At 41.1% G+C, this 21,627-nt stretch overlaps 1 protein-coding gene across 8 annotated transcripts in view; it reads left to right on the plus strand.

The window, feature by feature from the left end:
• The first annotated feature begins 15,627 nt into the window (after positions 1–15,627).
• The window catches only part of adam22 (ADAM metallopeptidase domain 22), a 224,930-nt gene continuing 218,930 nt past the window's right edge, over positions 15,628–21,627 (plus strand). For 3 of the 8 annotated variants that reach the window (XR_009814889.1, XR_009814888.1, XM_061955760.2), the window contains exons 1-2: positions 15,628–16,202; positions 16,301–16,461. Coding sequence is in view for 6 of the 8 variants with exons in the window: in XM_061955760.2 (XP_061811744.1) it covers positions 16,076–16,202; positions 16,301–16,461 (288 nt within the window). In the remaining 2 variants the exon portion in view is untranslated. The remainder of the gene's footprint in view (positions 16,203–16,300; positions 16,462–21,627) is intronic. The other 5 variants (XM_061955709.1, XM_061955715.1, XM_061955737.1 and 2 more) reach the window with 4 other exon arrangements.

Below are 21,627 nucleotides of genomic sequence, written 5' to 3' on the forward strand. Positions count from 1 at the left end.
AGCCATTTGTTTTATTTGATATATATATATATATATATATGTATATATATATGTCCTTACGTAACATCACCAGAATGATTGACAATTAGGAGGACCACTAGTCAACATGATCCACAACATCCTCTAGTATACCTTTAAGTCTTTCATATATATATATATATATATATATATATATATATATATATATATATATATATATATGTATGTATGTGTGTGTGTGTGTGTGTGTGTGTGTGTGTGTGTGTGTGTGTGTATGTATGTATGTATGTATGTATGTATGTATGTATGTATATATATATATATATATATATATATATATATATATATATATATATATAGGTATGTATATATGCATATATATTTATATATATAGATATGGGCAGCATGGTGGCAGAGGGGTTAGTGCATCTGCCTCACAATACGAAGGTCCTGAGTGGTCCTGGGTTCAATCCCGGGCTCAGGATCTTTCTGTGTGGAGTTTGCATGTTCTCCCCGTGACTGCGTGGGTTCCCTCCGGGTACTCCGGCTTCCTCCCACTTCCAAAGACATGCAACTGGGCATAAGTTGATTGGTAACACTAAAATTGGCCCTAGTGTGTGAATGTGAGTGTGAATGTTGTCTGTCTATCTGTGTTGGCCCTGCGATGAGGTGGCGACTTGTCCATGGTGTATCCCGCCTTCCGCCCGATTGTAGCTGAGATAAGCTCCAGCGCCCCCCGCGACCCCGAAGGGAATAAGCGGTAGAAAATGGATGGATGGATGTATGAAATACTTAATATGTATATATATATATATATAAGAAAAACCCAGACACCATCTTTGTCGTCATTTTTCTCCTGCGTGGACTTCCGTCTTCCTTTACAATGAGTGAAGCTGCACGAAACCTTCTGTCTGCAATTGTAAATAATTTAGTTTTTAAGTTTTGTGTTTCTTGTAGAATCTATATAAAGTAATATAAATTTGCCTATTGTTAAAAGAATGAAAAAAACATCATTACATATATTTGTTTTATTGTATTGTTACATTAATAGCTGTTGTATTATTATAGGATGGCTTGTTAAACATTTCATAGGATTTTCAGGATTTTTAACATAAAATGTAAAATGAATTAGTACATAAAAAGAAAAAGAAAAAAAAATGGTTAAAAGCCATTGTGCATTTTTTTTACCGTCCCCGGGACGACGGGACTGCATTAATCTCAAGCCCTGGAAGTTACATTTTATTGTTTGCATTATTTGTTTCAGCATTGCACTTTGAAGATGGTCCCTCAGCTCTTTGACAGCTTTGGCTCTTTTTCAGATCAGCAGCAGTATAAGTCTTTCTTATTTACAGTATATATAAACGTTCCTCATTTATATTCAGACTTCCATATATATTTAATTTCCTTAACGGCTTGCCATAATATATATGTACAAATATATTATATATAAGCCAAATTATCCCGATCCAGATATTACTTTAATTCAAATAATTAAGTAATATTTCCAGGGCTTGAATTTACAACCATTTTAGTGTGCCCAAAATGTAATCTGTGCAACTTCAAAATATTTGGGAACAAACAATTATTGTATTGTGAGCAAAAGTCGTGGCATTAGCCTCTATGTTGTGAATTAATATGATCGCTAACTGTTGCTGCTTGTTGTCACTTATTCTGCAGCCGGGTAGTCGCAAAAATGATCCCTGGGATCACTAGCGCCCTCTACCACCATGAGGCGGGATTACTGCGAGCCTCAGCCGTTTTAGCAGCCGTTTTATGATTGTTCAGCACAAGAAATACGTTACACACATACGGTTGTTGACAAAATACACTGTACATTATATACCTCAGCTAACTAAACTATGGAAATGTATAATATAATTCATATAGCAATACGGTCTCACTGCACAGCAGGCCAGCAGTTAGCCGAGTCATTGCGCAATCCATGGTGAGGCTCAACTGGGTGCTGATCACCGCAAGTCTCTTCTCAGTATTTGAACGGCAAATGTGAAAATTCAGCGATTTTGAATAAAAATAATTTAAAACTGGTGAAGTTAAATGGAAAATAACGTTATAGTATAATCACTGGATACATATAACAATTTAATAGATTTTTTTTCTTTTTACATTTTTTTTCTTTCCATGATGGCCCGTGAGGCCCCGCCTCACCTGCCACCCCTGACTGCACGTCACTGCTGGGGGCTAAGCCCCCCCTGTTCTTAAAATCTAGTGACGCCCCTGCAATTGATACTATTTATAGTAACGGTTGTGTGTGTGTTGTAACAGAAATAATTATTGAGAAGTACTGCTCTAAACCAGGGGTCAGCAACCTTTACCACTCAAAGAGCCATTTGACCAGTTTCACAAATTAAAGAAAACAATGGGAGCCACAAAACTCTTGAAATTTAAAATGAAATAACACTGCATACAAAGTTTTTTTTTGCTTTGTGCTATGTATAAACCAGGGGTCTCAGACACGCGGTCCGCACCGGGCTACATTATACACCCCCGCTACCACCAAACCCCGCCCACCTCAACCGACGCACGGGGGGGGGCAGGGTTGAGGTGGGCGGGGTTTGGTGGTAGCGGGGGTGTATAATGTAGCCCGGAAGAGTTAGGGCTGCATGGGATTCTGGGTATTTGTTCTGTTGTGTTTATGTTGTGTTACGGTGCAGATGTTCTCCCGAAATGTGTTTGTCATTCTTGTTTGGTGTGGGTTCACAGTGTGGCGCATATTAGTAAGAGTGTTAAAGTTGTTTAATACGGCCACCGTCAGTGTAACCTGTGTGGCTGTTGACTAAGTATGCATTGCTGTCATTTACGTGTGCAAGCAGAAGTCTCATACAACATGAGGCTGGGCTAGCACGCTGTTTGTACAGGTTGTAAAGGGTGTTAAATGCTGTGACATCACTGCACGCGGTTGTAAAGGGTGTTAAATGCTGTGACATCACTGCACGCCCTTATTATCGTTGTTAGGGTGGAAATTGGAGAATATTTGCCCCGGGAAATTTCTGGGAGAGGCACTGAAATCTGGAAGTCTCCCGGGAAAATCGGGAGGGTCAGCAAGTATGCAACTGAGCTGCATCAGAGTGGTCAAAGAGCCGCATGCGGCTCCGGAGCCGTGGGTTGCCGACCCCTGCTCTAAACCATGCCCAAAGTGTGGTTGGGGGGCTATTTTTTTTAAAATTTCAATGTTTGATGTCCATTTATTAGGAAAAAGAATGAAGGGTATGGCAAGTCAAGTATTGTTTATTTAAACTATTCTCCCTAAAAAACATATTGAGGCGATGAAGCGCATTTTATCCGATTACTTGATTAATCAAACTAATCGATAGATTACCCAATTACAAATATAATCTATATCCATGCATGCAGTTCTACTAATAACTAATATTAATGCATGTTGTTACCTATAACACAATGCTGTCACAATGTGTTTAAATAGATATACATATATTTTTTGTAACAAAACTCACATTTTTTTCCAAATGGCCTCTACATGCCTTTACAGTATGCGGCCCTTGGTGGAAATAGTTTGGATGCCCCTGCTCTAAAAGTAAAAAAATTGCCATATTGACTTATCGGTGCCTTTTATACAGAACAGTGACGCGGCAAAAAGGCGCAAAAGGAGCAGTTGTATGGAGTAAAATTACTGCCAAAACTCCACAGACACAAACATGTTTTTACTTACGGTAAACGATTTGCAAGTATAAACAAACAATTTTGTTCAATTAAAAAAAAAAAAAAAATTTGCAAGTAATATAACCATTTTCTGCAAGTAAAAAAGCAATACGCAAGTGTAAAAACAATGTTCTTTAATTGAAATAAAAACGATTTGCAAGCAAACATGTTTTTTTCCTCAAGTTAAAACTTGGCAGTTATGTTCCACACACTTGCATTCAGAGCACCCGTAATTTGCATTCTACGACGACAGGTGGTGCTGCTGAGTCAATTTAAGCGTCATTGCTACTGTTTTTTGCTCATGGTCCTGACCGCCAAAGATAACAAGATGCTGGTCGGGGAGTAAAGTGGCGGACAGAAGAGAGGGGAAACTACATGTTGAGCTTGTTTTCTCTCTTTTCTATCTGCCATTTTACTCCCAACTCTGCTTCTTCTATGTAGCGGAGGGCACCATGTGCAAATAACAGTAGCTCTGATGGCCTAAAATTCAGAGCCGTGTGTAGAGAGAGTATGGCCAGACGATCTCTTAAATGATTGGTCAAAAATACCTCACGTGACAACAGGGTGCCTTGTTGGGGACCAACTTTGAAAACAAGTTAGTCATACGCTCTTTAAAAAATAAAACCTTTCTGCTCCGATTGACTCAGCAGCGCCACATGCCGCGTTGCACAGTGCGAATTACGGGTGCTCTGAGTGCAAGTGTGTGGCTTGCACAGGTTGGAATATTACGGCCAAAAGTTTTAACTTGAGCGTTGTTCGTATACTTGCTAATTGTGTTTTTACTTGGGAAAAAAATGCAGCTGAGATAGGCTGCAGCACCCCCTGCCACCCCGAAAGGGACAAGCGGTAGAAAATGGATGGATAGATGGAAAAAATAGTTTTCATACTTGCGGATCGTTTTGTTTTTTTTTACTTGTAGAAAATTGTTTTTGTTTTACATGCAAATCGTTTTTTTAAATTGGAAAAAAAAACTATTTTTTTCCTGTGGAATGTTGGGCGTGTGTAAAAACATTCTGTGTTTGTGGAGTTTAGGCAGTAATTTTACTCCATACATTTGGCGCATGCAAAAACATTCCAGCTCTTCTGTTATGATTCTGATGCAGAGTCTCTGAAGGAGGCAGTATACCCAGCTGGCATTTCAACCTTTATTCAAAGTTGAAAAAACATTGAATTTGGTATTGATTTTGCAAAGTCATTTCAACATTTATTCTGGTACGTTGTTTAACATTGAAACTCATACGTGTGAAACGTTTATTCTGGTACGTTGTTTCACTGTTGACACATCAACAGTGAAACAACGTACCAAACGTTGAAATGACTATGCAAAATCAATTCTAAATTCAGTGTTTTTTCAACCTTGAGTTTCAACGTTGTTTAAACTTTGAATAAAGGTTGTACGTTGTTTCACTGTTGACACATCAACAGTGAAACAACGTACCAAACGTTGAAATGACTATGCAAAATCAATTCTAAATTCAGTGTTTTTTCAACCTTGAGTTTCAACGTTGTTTAAACTTTGAATAAAGGTTGAAGTGCCAGCTGAGTAATGTTATTTGGCCATATCACTGCACGTAAGCAGCTAAGCCCGTGACCTTCGATCCCTCAGGCTGTACTGCATCAACAAGCGACATCAGTGTATAAAGGATATCACCACATGGGCTCAGGAACACTTCAGAAACCCACTGTCAGTAACTACAGTCTGTCGCTACATCTGTAAGTGCAAGTTAAAACTCTCCTATGCAAGGCGAAAACCGTTTATCAACAACACCCAGAAACGCCGTCGGCTTCGCTGGGCCTGAGCTCATCGAAGATGAAAGGATTCAAAGTGGAAAAGTGTTCTGTAGTCTGACGAGTCCACATTTCAAATTGTTTTTGGAAACTGTGGACGTCGTGTCCTCCGGACCAAAGAGGAAAAGAACCATCCGGATTGTTATAGGCGCAAAGTTGAAAAGCCAGCATCTGTGTTGGTATGGGGTTGTATTAGTGCCCAAGGCATGGGTAACTTACACATCTGTGAAGGCACCATTAATGCTGAAAGGTACATACAGCTTTTGGAGCAACATATGTTGCCATCCAAGCAACGTTCCCATGGACGCCCCTGCTTATTCAGCAAGACAATACCAAGCCACGTGTTACATCAACGTGGCTTCATAGTAAAAGAGTGTGGGTACAAGACTGGCCTGCCTGTAGTCCAGACCTGTCTCCCATTGAAAATGTGTGGTGCATTATGAAGCCTAAAATACCACAACTTAGACCCCCGGACTGTTGAACAACTTAAAGGCCTACTGAAATGCGATTTTCTTATTTAAACGGGGATAGCAGGTCCATTCTATGTGTCATACTTGATCATTTCGCGATATTGCCATATTTTTGCTGAAAGGATTTAGCAGAGGACATCAACGATAAAGTTCGCAACTTTTGGTCGCTGATAAAAAAGCCTTGCCTGTACCGGAAGTAGCAGACGAGTAGCGTGACGTCACAGGTTGTGGAGCTCCTCACATCTGCACATTGTTTACAATCATGGCCACCAGCAGCGAGAGCGATTCGGACCGAGAAAGCGATGATTCCCCCATTAATTTGAGCGACGATGAAAGATTTGTGGATGAGGAAAGTGAGAGTGAAGGACTAGAGGGCAGTGGGAGCGATTCAGATAGGGAAGATGCTGTGAGAGGCGGGTGGGACCTCATATTCAGCTAGGAATGACTAAAACAGTAAATAAACACAAGACATATATATACTCTATTAGCCACAACACAACCAGGCTTATATTTAATATGCCACAAATTAATACCGCATAACAAACACCTCCCCCCTCCCGTCTATATAACACGGCACAACACACTCAATCCCACTGCCCAAAGTACAGTTCACCTCCCCAAAGTTCATACAGCACATATATTTCCCCAAAGTCCCCAAAGTTATGTACGTGACATGCACATGGCGGCACGCACGTACGGGCAAGTGATCAAATGTTTGGAAGCCGCAGCTGCATGCGTACTCACGGTACCGTGTCTGCGTATCCAACTCAAAGTCCTCCTGGTATGAGTCTCTGTTGTCCCAGTTCTCCACAGGCCACTGGTAAAGCTTGACTGTCATCTTCCGGGAATGTAAACAATGAAACACCGGCCGTGTTTGTGTTGCTGAAGTCGGACGCAATACACCGCTTCCCACCTACAGCTTTCTTCTTTGCTGTCTCCATTGTTCATTGAACAAATTGCAAAAGATTCACCAACACAGATGTCCAGAATACTGTGGAATTTTGCGATGAAAACAGACGACTTAATAGCTGGCCACCATGCTGTCCCAAAATGTCCTCCACAATCCGTGACGTCACGCTCTGACGTCATCATACCAAGACGTTTTCAGCAGGATATTTTGCGCAAAATTTAAAATTTCACTTTAGTAAGCTAACCCGGCCGTATTGGCATGTGTTGCAATGTTAAGATTTCATCATTGATGCATAAACTATCAGACTGCGTGGTCGGTAGTTGTCAGGCTTGTCCCTGACAGTCTGGCTTAGTTTTTCCTCTGCGTTTGTCTTTGTTTCCCGTCTTTAGTTCCTGTCAGCACTCTTATTTTGGTTATTTCCTGATTGTCTCCCTGAGTGCTTTTTCCCCTCAGCTGTGGCTGATTGGCACCGGGCCACACCTGGTGTCAATCAGCCAGCTACTATTTAAACCTGCCTTCCCCTCCAGTCAGTGCTGGATTATTGTCATTCCTACTTGTCGATGTCAGTGTAGCTATAAGCGGTAGCGGTAAGCTATATATTGTAGATGTTTGTAGCTTGCTGTCTTTTTGATCCTCATCTTCCAGTTCCTGTTTTCTTGGCATCCGGTTTCCTGTTCCTAGTTCCTGGTTTGTGTTTTTTCCTTTATTTTATGAAAATTAAATCATGTTTTCCTGGACAAAGCCTGCCATCTCTGCATCTTGGGGTTCGCCACCAACAACAAATTGTGACAGAAGTAGTGGGTTTCAGTAGGCCTTTAAGTTGTACATCAAGCAAGAATGGGAAAGAATTCCACCTGAGAAGCTTAAAAAATGTGTCTCCTCAGTTACCAAACGTTTACTGAGTGTTGTTAAAAGGAAAGGCCATGTAACACAGTGGTGGACATGCCCTTTCCCAACTACTTTGGCACAGGTTTCCCCAAATCCCAAAGATTAAAAAGTTATTTGGGAGCGCTCCGTAATTTTCATTTTCTTCGTCTGTGTCTATCAGCGTGTTGTTCCTGTCAGCTGGTGTGCTCTCAGTACAACAGCCAATCAAATTAGATCTATGTTGTTTTCATCACACAGCTCTCATCCAATCAAATTGCAGGAGAACCAATGACTAAGAGTTGTCAAACAACGCGCCAGTGAGAAACAATTATGCCAAAGTTGGTTTCGTTCGGGTATAAAAACTACGACTTGATCAACAAAAAAGGAATTGCCATATGCAAATCACGCAGTTTGAATATTACAGATGGAGACGCAACAACTTCCAACTTTGTTCGACATTTGAAGTTGCACAAAGAAGGGTAAGTTTTGAATGTAAGATAACGTTTATTGGCTAAGTAACGTGACTTTTATTTGCTGTGTAGTTAAATCAGTGAGGCTGCAAACTCACTGCTAACGTTATAACCATAGACATCTTATAAGTAGACGCAGCATCGAGCGCTACTGCCTACTGGCGCAGACGAGACGCGTGGCCGCCATCTTGGAGTGGTGATCCGCTCCACTCAGAGCAATTCATTTGGCAGGAGCAATGAACTGTCAGCGCATTTAATTCATCTTACCTCACTGAATACCACTGATTTTCACGCGCTTTTTTGTCATAAGTTTAGCTATGATAACAGACACATGTTTTGGCGAGTTTTATTATTCATAGTTTTCTTAACAGTAATGTAATATTCTTATACACTATAAGTGACCAGACGTCTGAGATCAAAACTGGGAATATAATCTCAGAGAAGGGAGAAAAAACGGTAAGCTATTTTTAAGTTGAAGAAACAATATGATTAGGTTATATACAACCCATTTATCATTTATTTATATATACATACGTATATCCTACATAAACAATGTATGAATACATTAGATATCTATATATCTTAGGACTATAGACTGTATCTCTGTTGCTTCAGCAGCAGAGAGTTTATTCTGTCTTGACACTTTGTATTGATATTTTGTATTACATTCTTCCCTTAAATGATAATGTTTGCAGTGATTGTTTTATATGTATTTTTTATGTAAGTCGCTTTGGATAAAAGCGTCTGCCAAATACTTAAAAATATATAAACAGCTGAAAGTCTTTATATCAGCTAAAACCACCAATCTGTTTCACTGGATTCAGAATAAAACCAAATTCTGTTTTACCCAACAATGTTAGTATTTGAATATTGTTACTTGAAGACTTATTCCTGGTTACAATTATACTGTTCAGAAAGTATTGTCTTATACTTTGCCTAAAATGAGAATGCATCATAATCAGTGGCGGCTGGTGAATTTTGTTTTAGGTGGGACTGAAAGTTTGTAAACCAAACCCTTGTAGAGTCGTCATCCTCCCCCAGAAGATTTATTTGTGATTTTCACATACAAATATTGAAGATCTTTGCTCCTTCTCAACTCTGTGGTAATATTATTTTCATAAAATACAACCAATAGTACGTTAATGTTAAATCTTACTTGTGAAAAGGAATCCCCAGATTCCTATTTTCAACAGTCCGCTCATTTGAGCAGGAAAACGCTGAACACCAGCCCGGCATCTTTGTTTTCTACCTGTCAACTGTCAGTTTAGGCTGCTCGCCGGCTCCTCATCACCACTTCAAGATGGCGGCCAAATTGCTCACGTCACAGCAACCAATGCTGCCTCTACTTATAAGATGTCTATGATTATAACGTCATTGCAAACACGGCAATATGTTGCATCCACTGCAGTTCGCTACCTTATTCATACTTTTTGTCAAGTGATTTTTTTTAAGCAGGGTTGCATGGGGTACCTACACATAACGTTACGTTAGTCCATGTATCACACACAGTAACGTAACGTTAGACGGCGGTCAGCAGCACCTCGTATTTTAGCCACCTACAAAAAGACGAACATAGTCAAATAAAGGTCAGTTAAAATGTACACTATATTAAGAATATGTGTACATATTGCATAGGGCCCTGACATCTAAAAAGTACAACTCTGTTCATTGTTATGTTCATATATTTGTTATGTTTTTCATGTGTACGCACACACAACACGCATACAGTATGAGATGAGATCAATGAGATAAGGTAAGAACAGGACAGAAACCGCTGTGGAACTAGTTACAATGCAATATGCCATGGAAATACAATGTTAACACTTTTGTGCAAATAAGTACAGTTGCACTTGTTTTTTCAAATGTGTTTATTCTGTAAAGGAATGAGTTAAATGTTTAAAATGACTGGTTAATAGTGCTATTTTGAAGTGCAATGTCACCACTATCTTTTTCCCTGCAATTTCAAATGCACTTGTTTTAATAAATAAATACAGCGTTTTAAAAGCATACACAATCTGTGTAAATACATTAGTCTGTGGTTAAAACGACTTGAAAGGACTCGAAACTCAAAATGCAGGATTTGGGACTTGACTTGAGACTTTCCAGTCTTGACTTTGGACTTGACTCGGGACTTGCCTGTCTTGACTCGGGACTTGACTCGAGACTTGAGGGCAAAGACTTGAGACTTACTTGTGACTTGCAAAGCAATGACTTGGTCCCACCTCTGCTTACAGCCATCAATATTTCACCATATCTACATCACAGACGCCTCAATCTTTTAAAAAATTAATACCTGTAACTCAAAAAAACAATCAAAGGAAAATGATACAACCCTTTTTTTTTCCAAGTAACCATTTCTTGGTGGTATGTAAACATTTGGTAGTTGTAAATTGAATATGTAATTAAGTGCAGTGTCTAACATTAAAAATGAAATTATTTTAAAACTAAGCACACAAAAAAGTACATTAATATACACATTAAGTGCAGATACAAGTCATAGTCATGTTAAATCCTCAATACAGTTCTGTATAAACTAAAACAAGCAACACTACTTGCCCGAGAGCGAATTATATGCCCCCATATACGAGCCTGAGTTGAGTAGCTTCCCTCGTAGTCCTAGTGAATAACATAAACTCTAACTCATATTTTACCACAATTTACCACTAAAACGTCTTCAGGTCAAAGACAACACGACTGACCCCGCTGTACTAGCGAACCAGCATATGTTAACGTACCAACGCTATGTTAGTTGCTTGCCGTTATCAACACAATGCATTCGTATCATGTTTATGTTACGTTTTCTGTAAGAGTTATGCCTTCAAATCTTGATTTACCTGATTTTATTCTCACAAAATCCCGACGTGACGTCAAGTTGTTTTATTTTTCTTATTATCATTTTATTCTTCTGGCAGCAATGGACCTGTTCGAGGATGGACCAGTTCGAAAAAAAGCAGAACAGTTGTATTGCGCGCACGACATAGATGTCGCATGAGACAGATTGAACCCTGACCACGCCCCGATGCAAGATGGCGCCAGTATGTGCTTTGGCCTGCCGTCTCTCGCTGTCAGCTCTGTTCGTTTTTGTGTTGTTTGCGTCTATTTTCGTCTCTGTCAGCTCACTGCTTGTGTATGACCGCCAAACACTGTTGGATCTTTGCCCCTCTCCCACTGATATGATCAACTTCGACGTTGGTTTTTCGACGTCCCAGTCAGCTTTTTCACCTGGCCGGATTCCTGCTTTCCTTTCCCGCCCCCTGGCTCCTCTCCCCCGGCGGAAGCGTCTCCGGCGCCGCGGTAAACGTGGCGGCCAGCTGGTGAAAGTTAGGGCACTCCTGGCCCGGCTTCCCGTGGCTTCCCGAAGGAGGAATGGTGCGGTATCCGGTCTCCTCCTGCACCCACGCTCGCTCGATCCCATCGGCTCCTGGCTGGTTCCTATCATTGGTTTGGAGGAAGAAGCTTGCCGTCGTCGCTCCTGCTGTCCCCGCCCCCGGAGGCGCGGGGTGGATCACCACCACCTGCGGTCTGTGTGTCGAGCCCCACCCGGATTAATTGCGGCCTTGGACGTGCTGGCCCCGGCCAGGTTCGGTCTTGTGAACGCAAGATCTTTGACAAACAAAACTTTTATCCTGAAGGATTTCTTCACTTCCCGCGGACTGGACTTCCTCTGTGTGACGGAGACATGGCTGAGAGCCGGTGAGTCCGCCCCTCTTAATGAACTTCTGCCTCCGGAGTGTTCCTACTTTAATTCCCCACGGCCGTCCGGTCGAAAAGGAGGAGGATTAGCAGTCGTTTTTAAAAATGACTTTAAATGCCGTCAGATCCGCCTACAATCCTCCTTTTCAAGCTTCGAACTGTGCATGTTTGAACTGGGTCTTTCTGATGTCGTCCTGTGTGCCGTCATCTATCGACCACCCAAGTACCACAAAGACTTTATAACTGACTTTTCTGAATTTCTGGCTGAAATCCTGCCCAAATATGATCGTGTCCTTATTGTGGGTGATTTTAATATTCACACCTGCTGTCCAGACGAGCCGCTTTCCAGGAGCTTCCTGAATATAATCGACTCATTTAACTTTGTACAGTCTGTGTGTGGTTCTACACATGAACGCGGGCATACACTCGATTTAGTGCTCTCGTATGGTTTGTGTGTTTTTAATTTGGACATTTGCGACGCTGTGTTCTCTGATCACATGCCGATCCTGTTTGATATTGCCACGCAGTGTCCAGTTAAATTGTGCGCACCGCCCCAACGCTCTCGCATGTTTAATTCTTCGTCTCCTGCTCGGTTCTCCTCTATTTTTTCGACTCTTTGTGATGATAATTCTGCAGCATCTGTGTGTCTGAATACTGAAGAGTTGGTTTCTGGGTTCAACTCTATTTGCTTACAAACACTGGACACGATCGCGCCTTTCAAATGCCGCCGCGCTAAAGCCACGCCTCAGCCCTGGTTGAATGACGTCACTCGGGCTGCCAGGCGCGTATGTAGAAGAGCAGAGAGAAAATGGAAAAAAGACAGGCTGCATGTGTCCTTTGCCATTTTTAAAGAAAGCCTGTTTTCCTTTCAGATGACTGTAAAAGCAGAAATGAATATATATCTATCTCAGATTATATCTTCTAACTGTAACAACCCCAGAGTTCTGTTTAAAACTATTAACACTGTCATTGATGCTCCCAAATCTGCTGGTTTTGATGCTTCTTTTGAATTCTGTGAAAATTGTCTCCATTTTTTCACTGACAAAATTGTGTCAACTAGAGCCAGTCTATCTCAGCCTTCATATGACCCTTCTGTTCCCCTGCATTTCTCTTCTGTTTTCCATCAGTTTGAGCCGGTGTCCTTTTCTTTTTTAAGTGACACAGTTAGTCATATGAAGCCCTCTGGTTCTCCTGCAGATGCCCTCCCACCTCGCCTGTTTAAGGAGGTACTTGCTACTATTGGATCAAGTGTCCTTAACATTATCAATAGTAGCCTCTCTTCTGGAATAGTTCCAGTAGAGTTTAAACATGCAGTGGTACGACCTCTACTTAAAAAACCCAGCCTCGACCCCTCTCTCCTCTCTAACTTCAGACCTATCTCTAATCTTCCATACATTTCCAAAATATTAGAGAAGGTTGTCTACAGTCAGTTGTTGCCCTTCTTAGAGGATAATGGTATCACTGAGCTGTTCCAGTCCGGTTTTAAAGCCCTCCACAGCACAGAGTCAGCGCTTCTAAAAGTTTTTAACGATATCCTCCTGTCCACTGATTCTGGTAAATATGTTGTCCTGGTGCTTTTAGATCTGTCTGCTGCGTTCGACACCGTCGACCACGCCACCTTAATCACTCGTCTTGAGAACTGTGTGGGCATTAAGGGCGCCGCGCTCAACTGGTTCCGGTCGTACCTAACCGACAGGAGTTTTTGTGTAAAAGTAGACAGTTTTATGTCGTCCACAGCTCCTTTACCACATGGGGTCCCCCAGGGCTCAATCCTTGCCCCAATTTTATTTGCGCTTTACCTTCTCCCCCTTGGTTCTATTTTTAGGAAGTACAGTATTGCATTTCATTTTTATGCCGATGATTGCCAGATTTATTTTCCCATGGCACAAAATAACACGGTTCAACGTCTTATTGACTGCCTGCACGACATCAAAGTCTGGCTTTCAGCTAACTTACTGAGCCTAAATGAAGACAAAACAGAAGTTATGTTGTTCGGTCCAAGTCGCTCTCCCTCCCCCAACGTTGACCTCGGCACTCTGACCCCGTATCTCAGCGACTGTGTCACAAACCTGGGGGTAAAGTTTGACTCAGATTTTAAATTCGAAAAACAAATCAGCAGCGTCGTTCAAAAAAGCTTTTATCAATTACGCCAAATAGCGAAAGTGAAACCGCTTCTATCAAGACATGATCTTGAGAAATTAATCCACGCCTTTATCTCGACTCGTCTTGATTATTGTAATGCCCTGTATGTAGGCATTAGCCAGGCCTCCCTCGCCCGCCTGCAGCTCGTGCAGAACTCTGCTGCTCGTCTGCTAACACAGACCCGCAGACGTGAGCACATCACCCCTATTTTAGCGTCCCTTCACTGGCTCCCTGTGCGTTACCGTATCAATTTTAAACTCCTTTTATTTGTTTTTAAATGTCTAAACAACCTCGCGCCAACCTATCTCTCCGACCTCCTTCAGCCTTACTGCCCCACCCGATCCTTAAGATCAGCCGATCAGCTGCTGTTGACGGTCCCTGACACAAGGCTGAAGCTTAGAGGTGACAGAGCTTTCGCCGTTGCTGCTCCCAAGCTCTGCAACGACCTACCTCTGAGTGTTAGACAAGCCTCCTCTCTTCCTGTTTTTAAATCTCTCTTAAAAACATACTTTTATTCCATGGCTTTTAACACTGAGTGATATCCATCCTGCAATGGCGCCCCATAATACACCTGCTGTGATCCTGTTTTTATGTTTTTATTAATTCTATTTTAATTATTTATTTTTTATCGTGTTCTGTTTGTGTTGTGTTGTGTTTGCTCGGTACTCGTTTTATCTTTTAACCTGTTCATTGTACAGCACTTTGGCTACCCCTGTGGTAAATTTTAAATGTGCTTTATAAATAAAGTTGATTTGATTTGATTTGATTTTTTAAACTTTATTTTGTAATTTGTGATTGCCGCTCTTCACATTCACTCACAATCACGCACACACATACTGTACGTCCACACAGAAGTAATACAAATAACGCTTTTCAAAACAAAAGCAGCACCGTTTTATTGCACACTCGACATAGATACTTTTTTAAATTTATTTTGTAATTTATGATTGGCCTCACGTGGGCCGGACAGGGACACACAAAGGGATGTGGCCCGCGGGCCGCAGAATGTCCAGGTCTGTAATAGTACATCACTATGTACTATTAGAGATAGCTAGGCTATGTACCCCACCCCCAGATGTAAACAAACTATGTGTGAGATACATGAGTGTTATTTTGACTCAGGAAGATGTTTGTGATCCACCATTCAAACAGTACCAAGTTGTTTAATTCAAATTGCGCCTACTTCTACAGTCTCGTCTTCTACTTGATTTTACGGCAGATGCAAACCATATTATTGCAATACTGCTACCTTCCGGTGGATGATCTTTCTGTTTTACACACACACGGTGGAGCACTCGCCTGAGTAATTTGAGGAAAAAAAGAAAAATCTAAAGATGCTAGTAAAATAAAAGGAATAACCATGGTGACAATTCATAATATAAGGACTATGAATAAAGTTAACATGTAAATCTTTTTTAATATTTCCACAGTGATTTATTGGAATGTTCTCAACGTTCCTTCAACCATTCAACGTTAAATGTTGTTTCAACATTTGAACGTTGAATGAATGCCAGCTGGGTAGTCATCGGAACGTAAATCTGCTGAAAGTATGAACCATACAAAAAAAAAAGCTGAATATTGTATCATGCAAGGTAGCACGCGGTACCGCCCCCCGAGAGAGTGATCAATAAATGCTGGTGAAGAACAATGAAGCTGCATGGAAAATGCACGCAGAAACCTCCCTCGTTGGCCCTCTTTTCATATGCTGAGATTTATGGCAGATGACGTGAGTCCCGGAGAAATGGCGCTTGGTGTCGGGCTTCGGCATCCCCTCCATTCTTCCTTGCTTGCTAATGTTTTCTGCAGCGAGCCGCTGGATAATGGTGTGTTTTAAGGAGGTGTACTCTGGCCTCCATACCTCCCTCCACCCCCCTCCTACTCGCTGCTGATGAACCACGGTGTATTGTTGCGCTCAGTACGCGCTCGGCGTTCCGTCTCGTCCAGACTCCCTCCTCCACCCCACCCCCATTGGCCTCCCATCACAGGGACTGCAGAACCCAGACCAGCAGCCTCCCCTTGCGAAGACAGGAGCCCGCTCCTGGATTACCGCATTGTTTTGTCATTTCCCAGCCACAGAGATGGAGAGGAAGGAGAAAATGGTGACGATGAGGATGACGATGGTGCGCTCTCCGTGGTGGATTTCCCTTTTGTGCGTCTGCGGATTGATGCACGTCGGTCACCAGAACAACCTCCAGCCCCTTAATGGTAGTTTGTAGGATTATTTCTGTCTGTTTTCATATAGAGGAGGATGTTTTTATTTGTCCTCTTAGTAATAACAATGAATGGTTTTCCCTTTCTTTCAGCAGGCGTCTCGTCGATCTTCAATGCGCCTCGTAAAGAAGGCAGGTTTCGGGGCAGGGAGGACACGCTGCCTGTCCGCCTGCTCTACAGCCGACACAACCACAGCCAGATCGGCCACGATCAGCTCAGCACCCGGGTGAGGGGCAGCCACGGATCCCCGCAGGTACGCACGCTGTGTTTTGTTGCTCGGTGCTGGTTGTTTACATGTTTGCATTCAGCACCTGTGTTGGGGAAATATTTGCAAAACACATAGCATCTATGCGAACGGTAAACATACATAATACTTGTGATAATAAGACGTAATTGCTGACCTTTTATGGATAAACATTAAATACATGACATCCATAACAATAAAAAAACGAGTTTTTAGTAAATTTCTACCTCCATCCTTAACACGACTACCAGATAATAATGCTGTTTTTGGCCTTCAATGTCCATTTATAACTTCCAATAACGAACATGCAAAATTGCTGTTGCATGGTTATTTCACTAGGGGTCGCAAGCTCTTGGATAACCAACCATCCATTTTCTACCCTTGTCTCTTATGGGGTCGCGGGAAGGGGGGTGCTGGAGCCCATACCAGCTGCACATTTCTTGCTAAAACAAATAATATTCAAGTACAGCATACTTGCCAACCTTGAGACCTCCGATTTCGGGAGGTGGGGTGGGGGGTGGGGGGCGTGGTTGGGGGCGTGGTTAAGAGGGGAGGAGTATATTTACAGCTAGAATTCACTAAGTCAAGTATTTCATATTATATATATATATACACAGTGCCGGCCCAAGCCTCCATGGGGCCCTAAGCAAAATTTGATTTTGGGGCCCTCTATTTCTGCCAATAATATTGATTGTTGATCATTCACACACCTACTATAAACTCATTGCGGCTCTGGCAGTGTTGTTTACATTATCCTATTGTCAGCCTGGCATGTCTTTACAAATGACATGTCATTTATAAAGATATGGGGGTGGCCCAGTTAAGAACATAAATAATACCAATGAATGAACGAATGATGTCCAGAGTGCCACATATGGTTCCTAATCTTAAAATGTAGAAAACATTCAGCTACAAGAGTGGCCTGGGGTTGAACAGTCCAAGTGATAAAGCTTTGTATTTACAGTAAAAGTGTCATCTTGTCTCATCAGTCTTGTACTTATTAGTCTTTAATTACTAGTTTACATTTTTAGTTAATTGTTCATATTTAATGTTTACTTTGTACAAAGAGAGCGCAGTCTACTGAAGTTAAATTCATCAATAGTTTTCCCCTTTGAAAGACGCAAGGCAAATTCCTTCCATTTCACCATGTTGCTACAATGATCTTCACTGTTTTCATGCTGTTTCAGCAGTGCACCTATGTTGACCCAATCCCGCTGTCCCTCGGCTGCCAGTTTTAAGGACTTTTTGGAAAATAATTTGCAGCAAAAGCAATAGACTGCATCTTTGCTTCTTGAATAAGTCAGCCAGCTACGCTTGACTTTTTCCCCATTGACTAGCTGTCTGTAGGTATAATGAAAACTTCGGCCATCATGCCGTTTGGGGAATGAAAAGTTCTCCTTAATAGACAGTGGTCCTCTGATCACCTGCTCAGTCCTGTCTGAATCTGAGAGGAAAGATATGGCGTCACATTAGTGCCAAAAATCCGAGCGCATAAAAACTGTTATCGCGCGCTGATTCTCCACTTCGTGCGCGCGCGACACCCTTTTGTGCGCGCGTGGTGTCTTTTTGCGCGTGCGCGGTGCCTTTCTGCGCACGCGCCGTCTCGGTCTGTGCGCTCTCTGTGTACTCCTGGCATCTCTCCTCGCGCTGTCATGTTTCTTTTTGGCACTTTGGGGGCAGGTATGCTTAGACGGCCCCTCCTTTCTGATTGGCTCTGAGCATTTTTCATAAGACCAATCATTCTCCAGCGTAGCAACGTTGTAGCCATCTTACCTCGGACAGCTAGCCTCAATCATTACATTGATGTCAAAGCAAGTTGTGGTAATTTAATTAGTACATGTACCAATTAAATTACCATAACTTGCTCGATTTTCGAGCAATTTATAAACGGTTTGCCTTGTTACAAATCTTATTACATGTAGATATGACATAGGATGCTGCACCTGTTGAAATCACCTCTTTCGCTATAAAAAAAATGACTTAATTGTGCAACATAGTTGTGTAGGGTCAGTGTTAGTCAGTTCTCTGATTATTTTAAACTGTTTCAGAATACATTATTAAAAGGCTATTTTTAACATTTTAAAAACAAAATTCAAAGATTATTTCATTAATTTTATGGCTGAATCAAAAGAAATTCCATAAATTAGAAAACAAATGTTCAAGAAGAAGTGAAAACTTTGCGCCTATAACAAGCTTGATACATATTGACGATGACCCGCCCTGCTATACTTCTGATTATCTCTGAGCATTTTTCGCCTGGCCAATCAGAAAGAAGGGGCCGGCTAAGCATACCCGCCCCCAAAGTGCCAAAAAGAAACATGCCAGCGCACAGACCGAGACGGCACGCGCGCAAAAAGGCACCACGCACGCGCAAAAGGGTGTCGCGCGCGCGCACGAAGTGGAGAATCAGCGAGCAAGACACTTCACCCTTGCTCCTGATGGCTGCTGGTTAGCGCCTTGCATGGCAGCTCCCGCCATTAGTGTGTGAATGTGTGTGTGAATGGGTAAATGTGGAAGTAGTGTCAAAGCGCTTTGAGTACCTTGAAGGTAGAAAAGCGCTATACAAGTACAACCCATTTATCATTTATAAGAGCACTTTGCTGGAGTCCTCTGCTATTGGATAGTTGATGTTTGCATTTGGGATTTAAAAATAGTCAAAGGCCATAAATAAACTAGGCTTGACAGGTTTGTTTTTAGATTGTGCCGCTAAAAACAGCCAAGAACTGATCAAACTGGTGTTGAGGTGACATCAGAAGATTATTGCCAGCTAGCTTTAAAAGGGAATTGCACTTTTTTGGAATTTTGCCTATTGATCCTTATGTGAAACAAGACGACAAAAGTTTTTTTTTTAAATTTTGCATTCTAATATGTAAAAAGCGTCTCGTTCTTGGTGGCTAGCAATGCAGCTAATGGGAGCAATCAATTATACCGCTAAATCACTTTAAAAATGTATTAAAAAACTGTCACAAATACTAATTTACTTTCCGTAACCCGTATAATAACCAAACTGTAGCGACATGGTTATTGTAAGAGCGAACACTGAGGAACTCTTTTTCTAGCGTGCATCGGTAGCCATAAAAGCGAACGACAGCGAGAGATAAGCTAGCTTCTACGTCAGCATGAAATGCGTTTGAGTTTGTAATGCACAACACTGCGATAGAACACCAATCTGTACTGACTGAAAAACATGAACAATCATATATATATATATATATATATATATATATATATATATATATATATATATATATATATATATATATATATATATATATATATATATATGTATATATATACATATATACATATATACATATATATATATATATATATATATATATATATATATATATATATATATATATATATATATATATATATATATATATATATATATATATATATCGTATATGTAAAGTATTAGCCCACATTCCATGTTCTGTTTGTACACAGCTAGCCAGACCGCGTATGTACTGCAGTTGTAATAACACCCATGACGTGTGGCGTGTATCATGATCAATATAAAGTGTGACTCACTCGATGGACAGTTGTCTGTTTTGTCCAGCTGGCCAGGGACGTTTTTTCCGGTTAATTATGGGTAAGCACGCCATTTATGTCGAAATAGCTTGGCTTCAAGTTCCACATTTGCAACTCCGAGTCGATTTCTCCTCACTCTATTGCCTTCCGTCTGCTCCAACGTTTCACCCTCTTCTTCGTGCTCGCTTCTAGAATACTTGGCAAGAATTGGAAATAATTCCACCTGAAAAGCTTCAAAAATTGGTCTCCTCAGTTCCCAAACGTTTACTGAGATTTGTTAAAAGAAAAAAAGCCATGTAACACAGTGGTAAAAATGCCCCTGTGCCAACTTTTTTGCAATGCGTTGCTGTCCTTATACTCTAAGTTAATGATTATTTGCCAAAAAAAATTGGGTTTCTCAGTTCGAACATTAAATATCTTGTCTTTGCAGTCCATTCAATTGAATACAAGTTAAATAGGATTTGCAAATTATTTTATTCTGTTTTTAATTACGATATACACAACTTGCCAACTTCACTGGTTTTGTAGTTTTGGTTGCAGTGCTTCATTTTGCATCTATAAGAGATATTTTGCAGTTTGGTTGTGTGGTCTTGTGAATTGTGTTAAGTATTTTTGATAAAACATTGCTAGTTTGTAAAATTGTCTTCGCAATTGAAAAAAACTGTAATATGCAGTTCACGACATGTACTGTACGTCGAGCACAAGTCGTATTTTACAATTTACATTTAGAACACAACGGACATGACGAGGTTGGTACTAGGTGGGGATTGAACCAGGGACCCTCGGGTTGCGCACGGCCACTCTACCACTGCGCCACGCCGTCCCTCTTGATGTGTTTGGTGGAAAAACAAGTATCTCAAATGAAAGTAGATCGTGTGTTTTTGTCTATTATTATAGAAAATGCATTGAGGCGTTGAGGCCTTTTCTTGGCCCGAAAAATGAAATTACACAGTTTGTATGAGAACATCATGTTTAAGGTGGTTAGTGCCATAGTGACAACAAAATGCACATGATTCTAATAACTACACTCTTTTTCTGCGGGTCACTGTTCTGTGTGTGAGTGACCGGAAGAAAGCTCTGTCTCGTATGGAGGAAAGTGCTTTGTTTGCATATACCGCGACACCTCGGCTTTCATAACCACACTTTTTTTAAGATTCGGTTCTCGCCAAAAGTTTGCACCGATTTTCGTATCGTAGTTATTGTCCAAACATTGTGTGTTACAAACTTGTCCCGTTTGCCCGCGAATCATTTTGTGTAAAGGAGTGCCCAAACCAAAAAATCCACGTGTTGTTGACTCAATCTCTGTACTTTTTGAAATTGATTATGACTGAAAAATAAGGCCCCAAGGGGCCAAAGAAAGTTGCAAGTGCCAGCACTTTGATAAAAAAGGTGAGAAAGACTATCAAATTTAAAAGTAGGAAAGTGATGTTCGTGCTCTTCCTTCTTATCCTTCCTTGACGCTTATTGCTGTCTTTGCCAACAAGAGTCAATAAAGGTACCGGTAAACGTGGTGTTAAATGTTAAATTGATCAATTCTTTTCATTATTCATATGTATTTCATATTGTTTTCTTTATGTAAAACTATATTCTATATAAAAGTTTTTTGTTTTTTTAATTGCATTTGCATTATTTTGTATG

The sequence above is a fragment of the Nerophis lumbriciformis genome, linkage group LG04 (assembly GCF_033978685.3).
Source record: "Nerophis lumbriciformis linkage group LG04, RoL_Nlum_v2.1, whole genome shotgun sequence".
Classification (NCBI taxonomy): Eukaryota; Metazoa; Chordata; class Actinopteri; order Syngnathiformes; family Syngnathidae; genus Nerophis; species Nerophis lumbriciformis.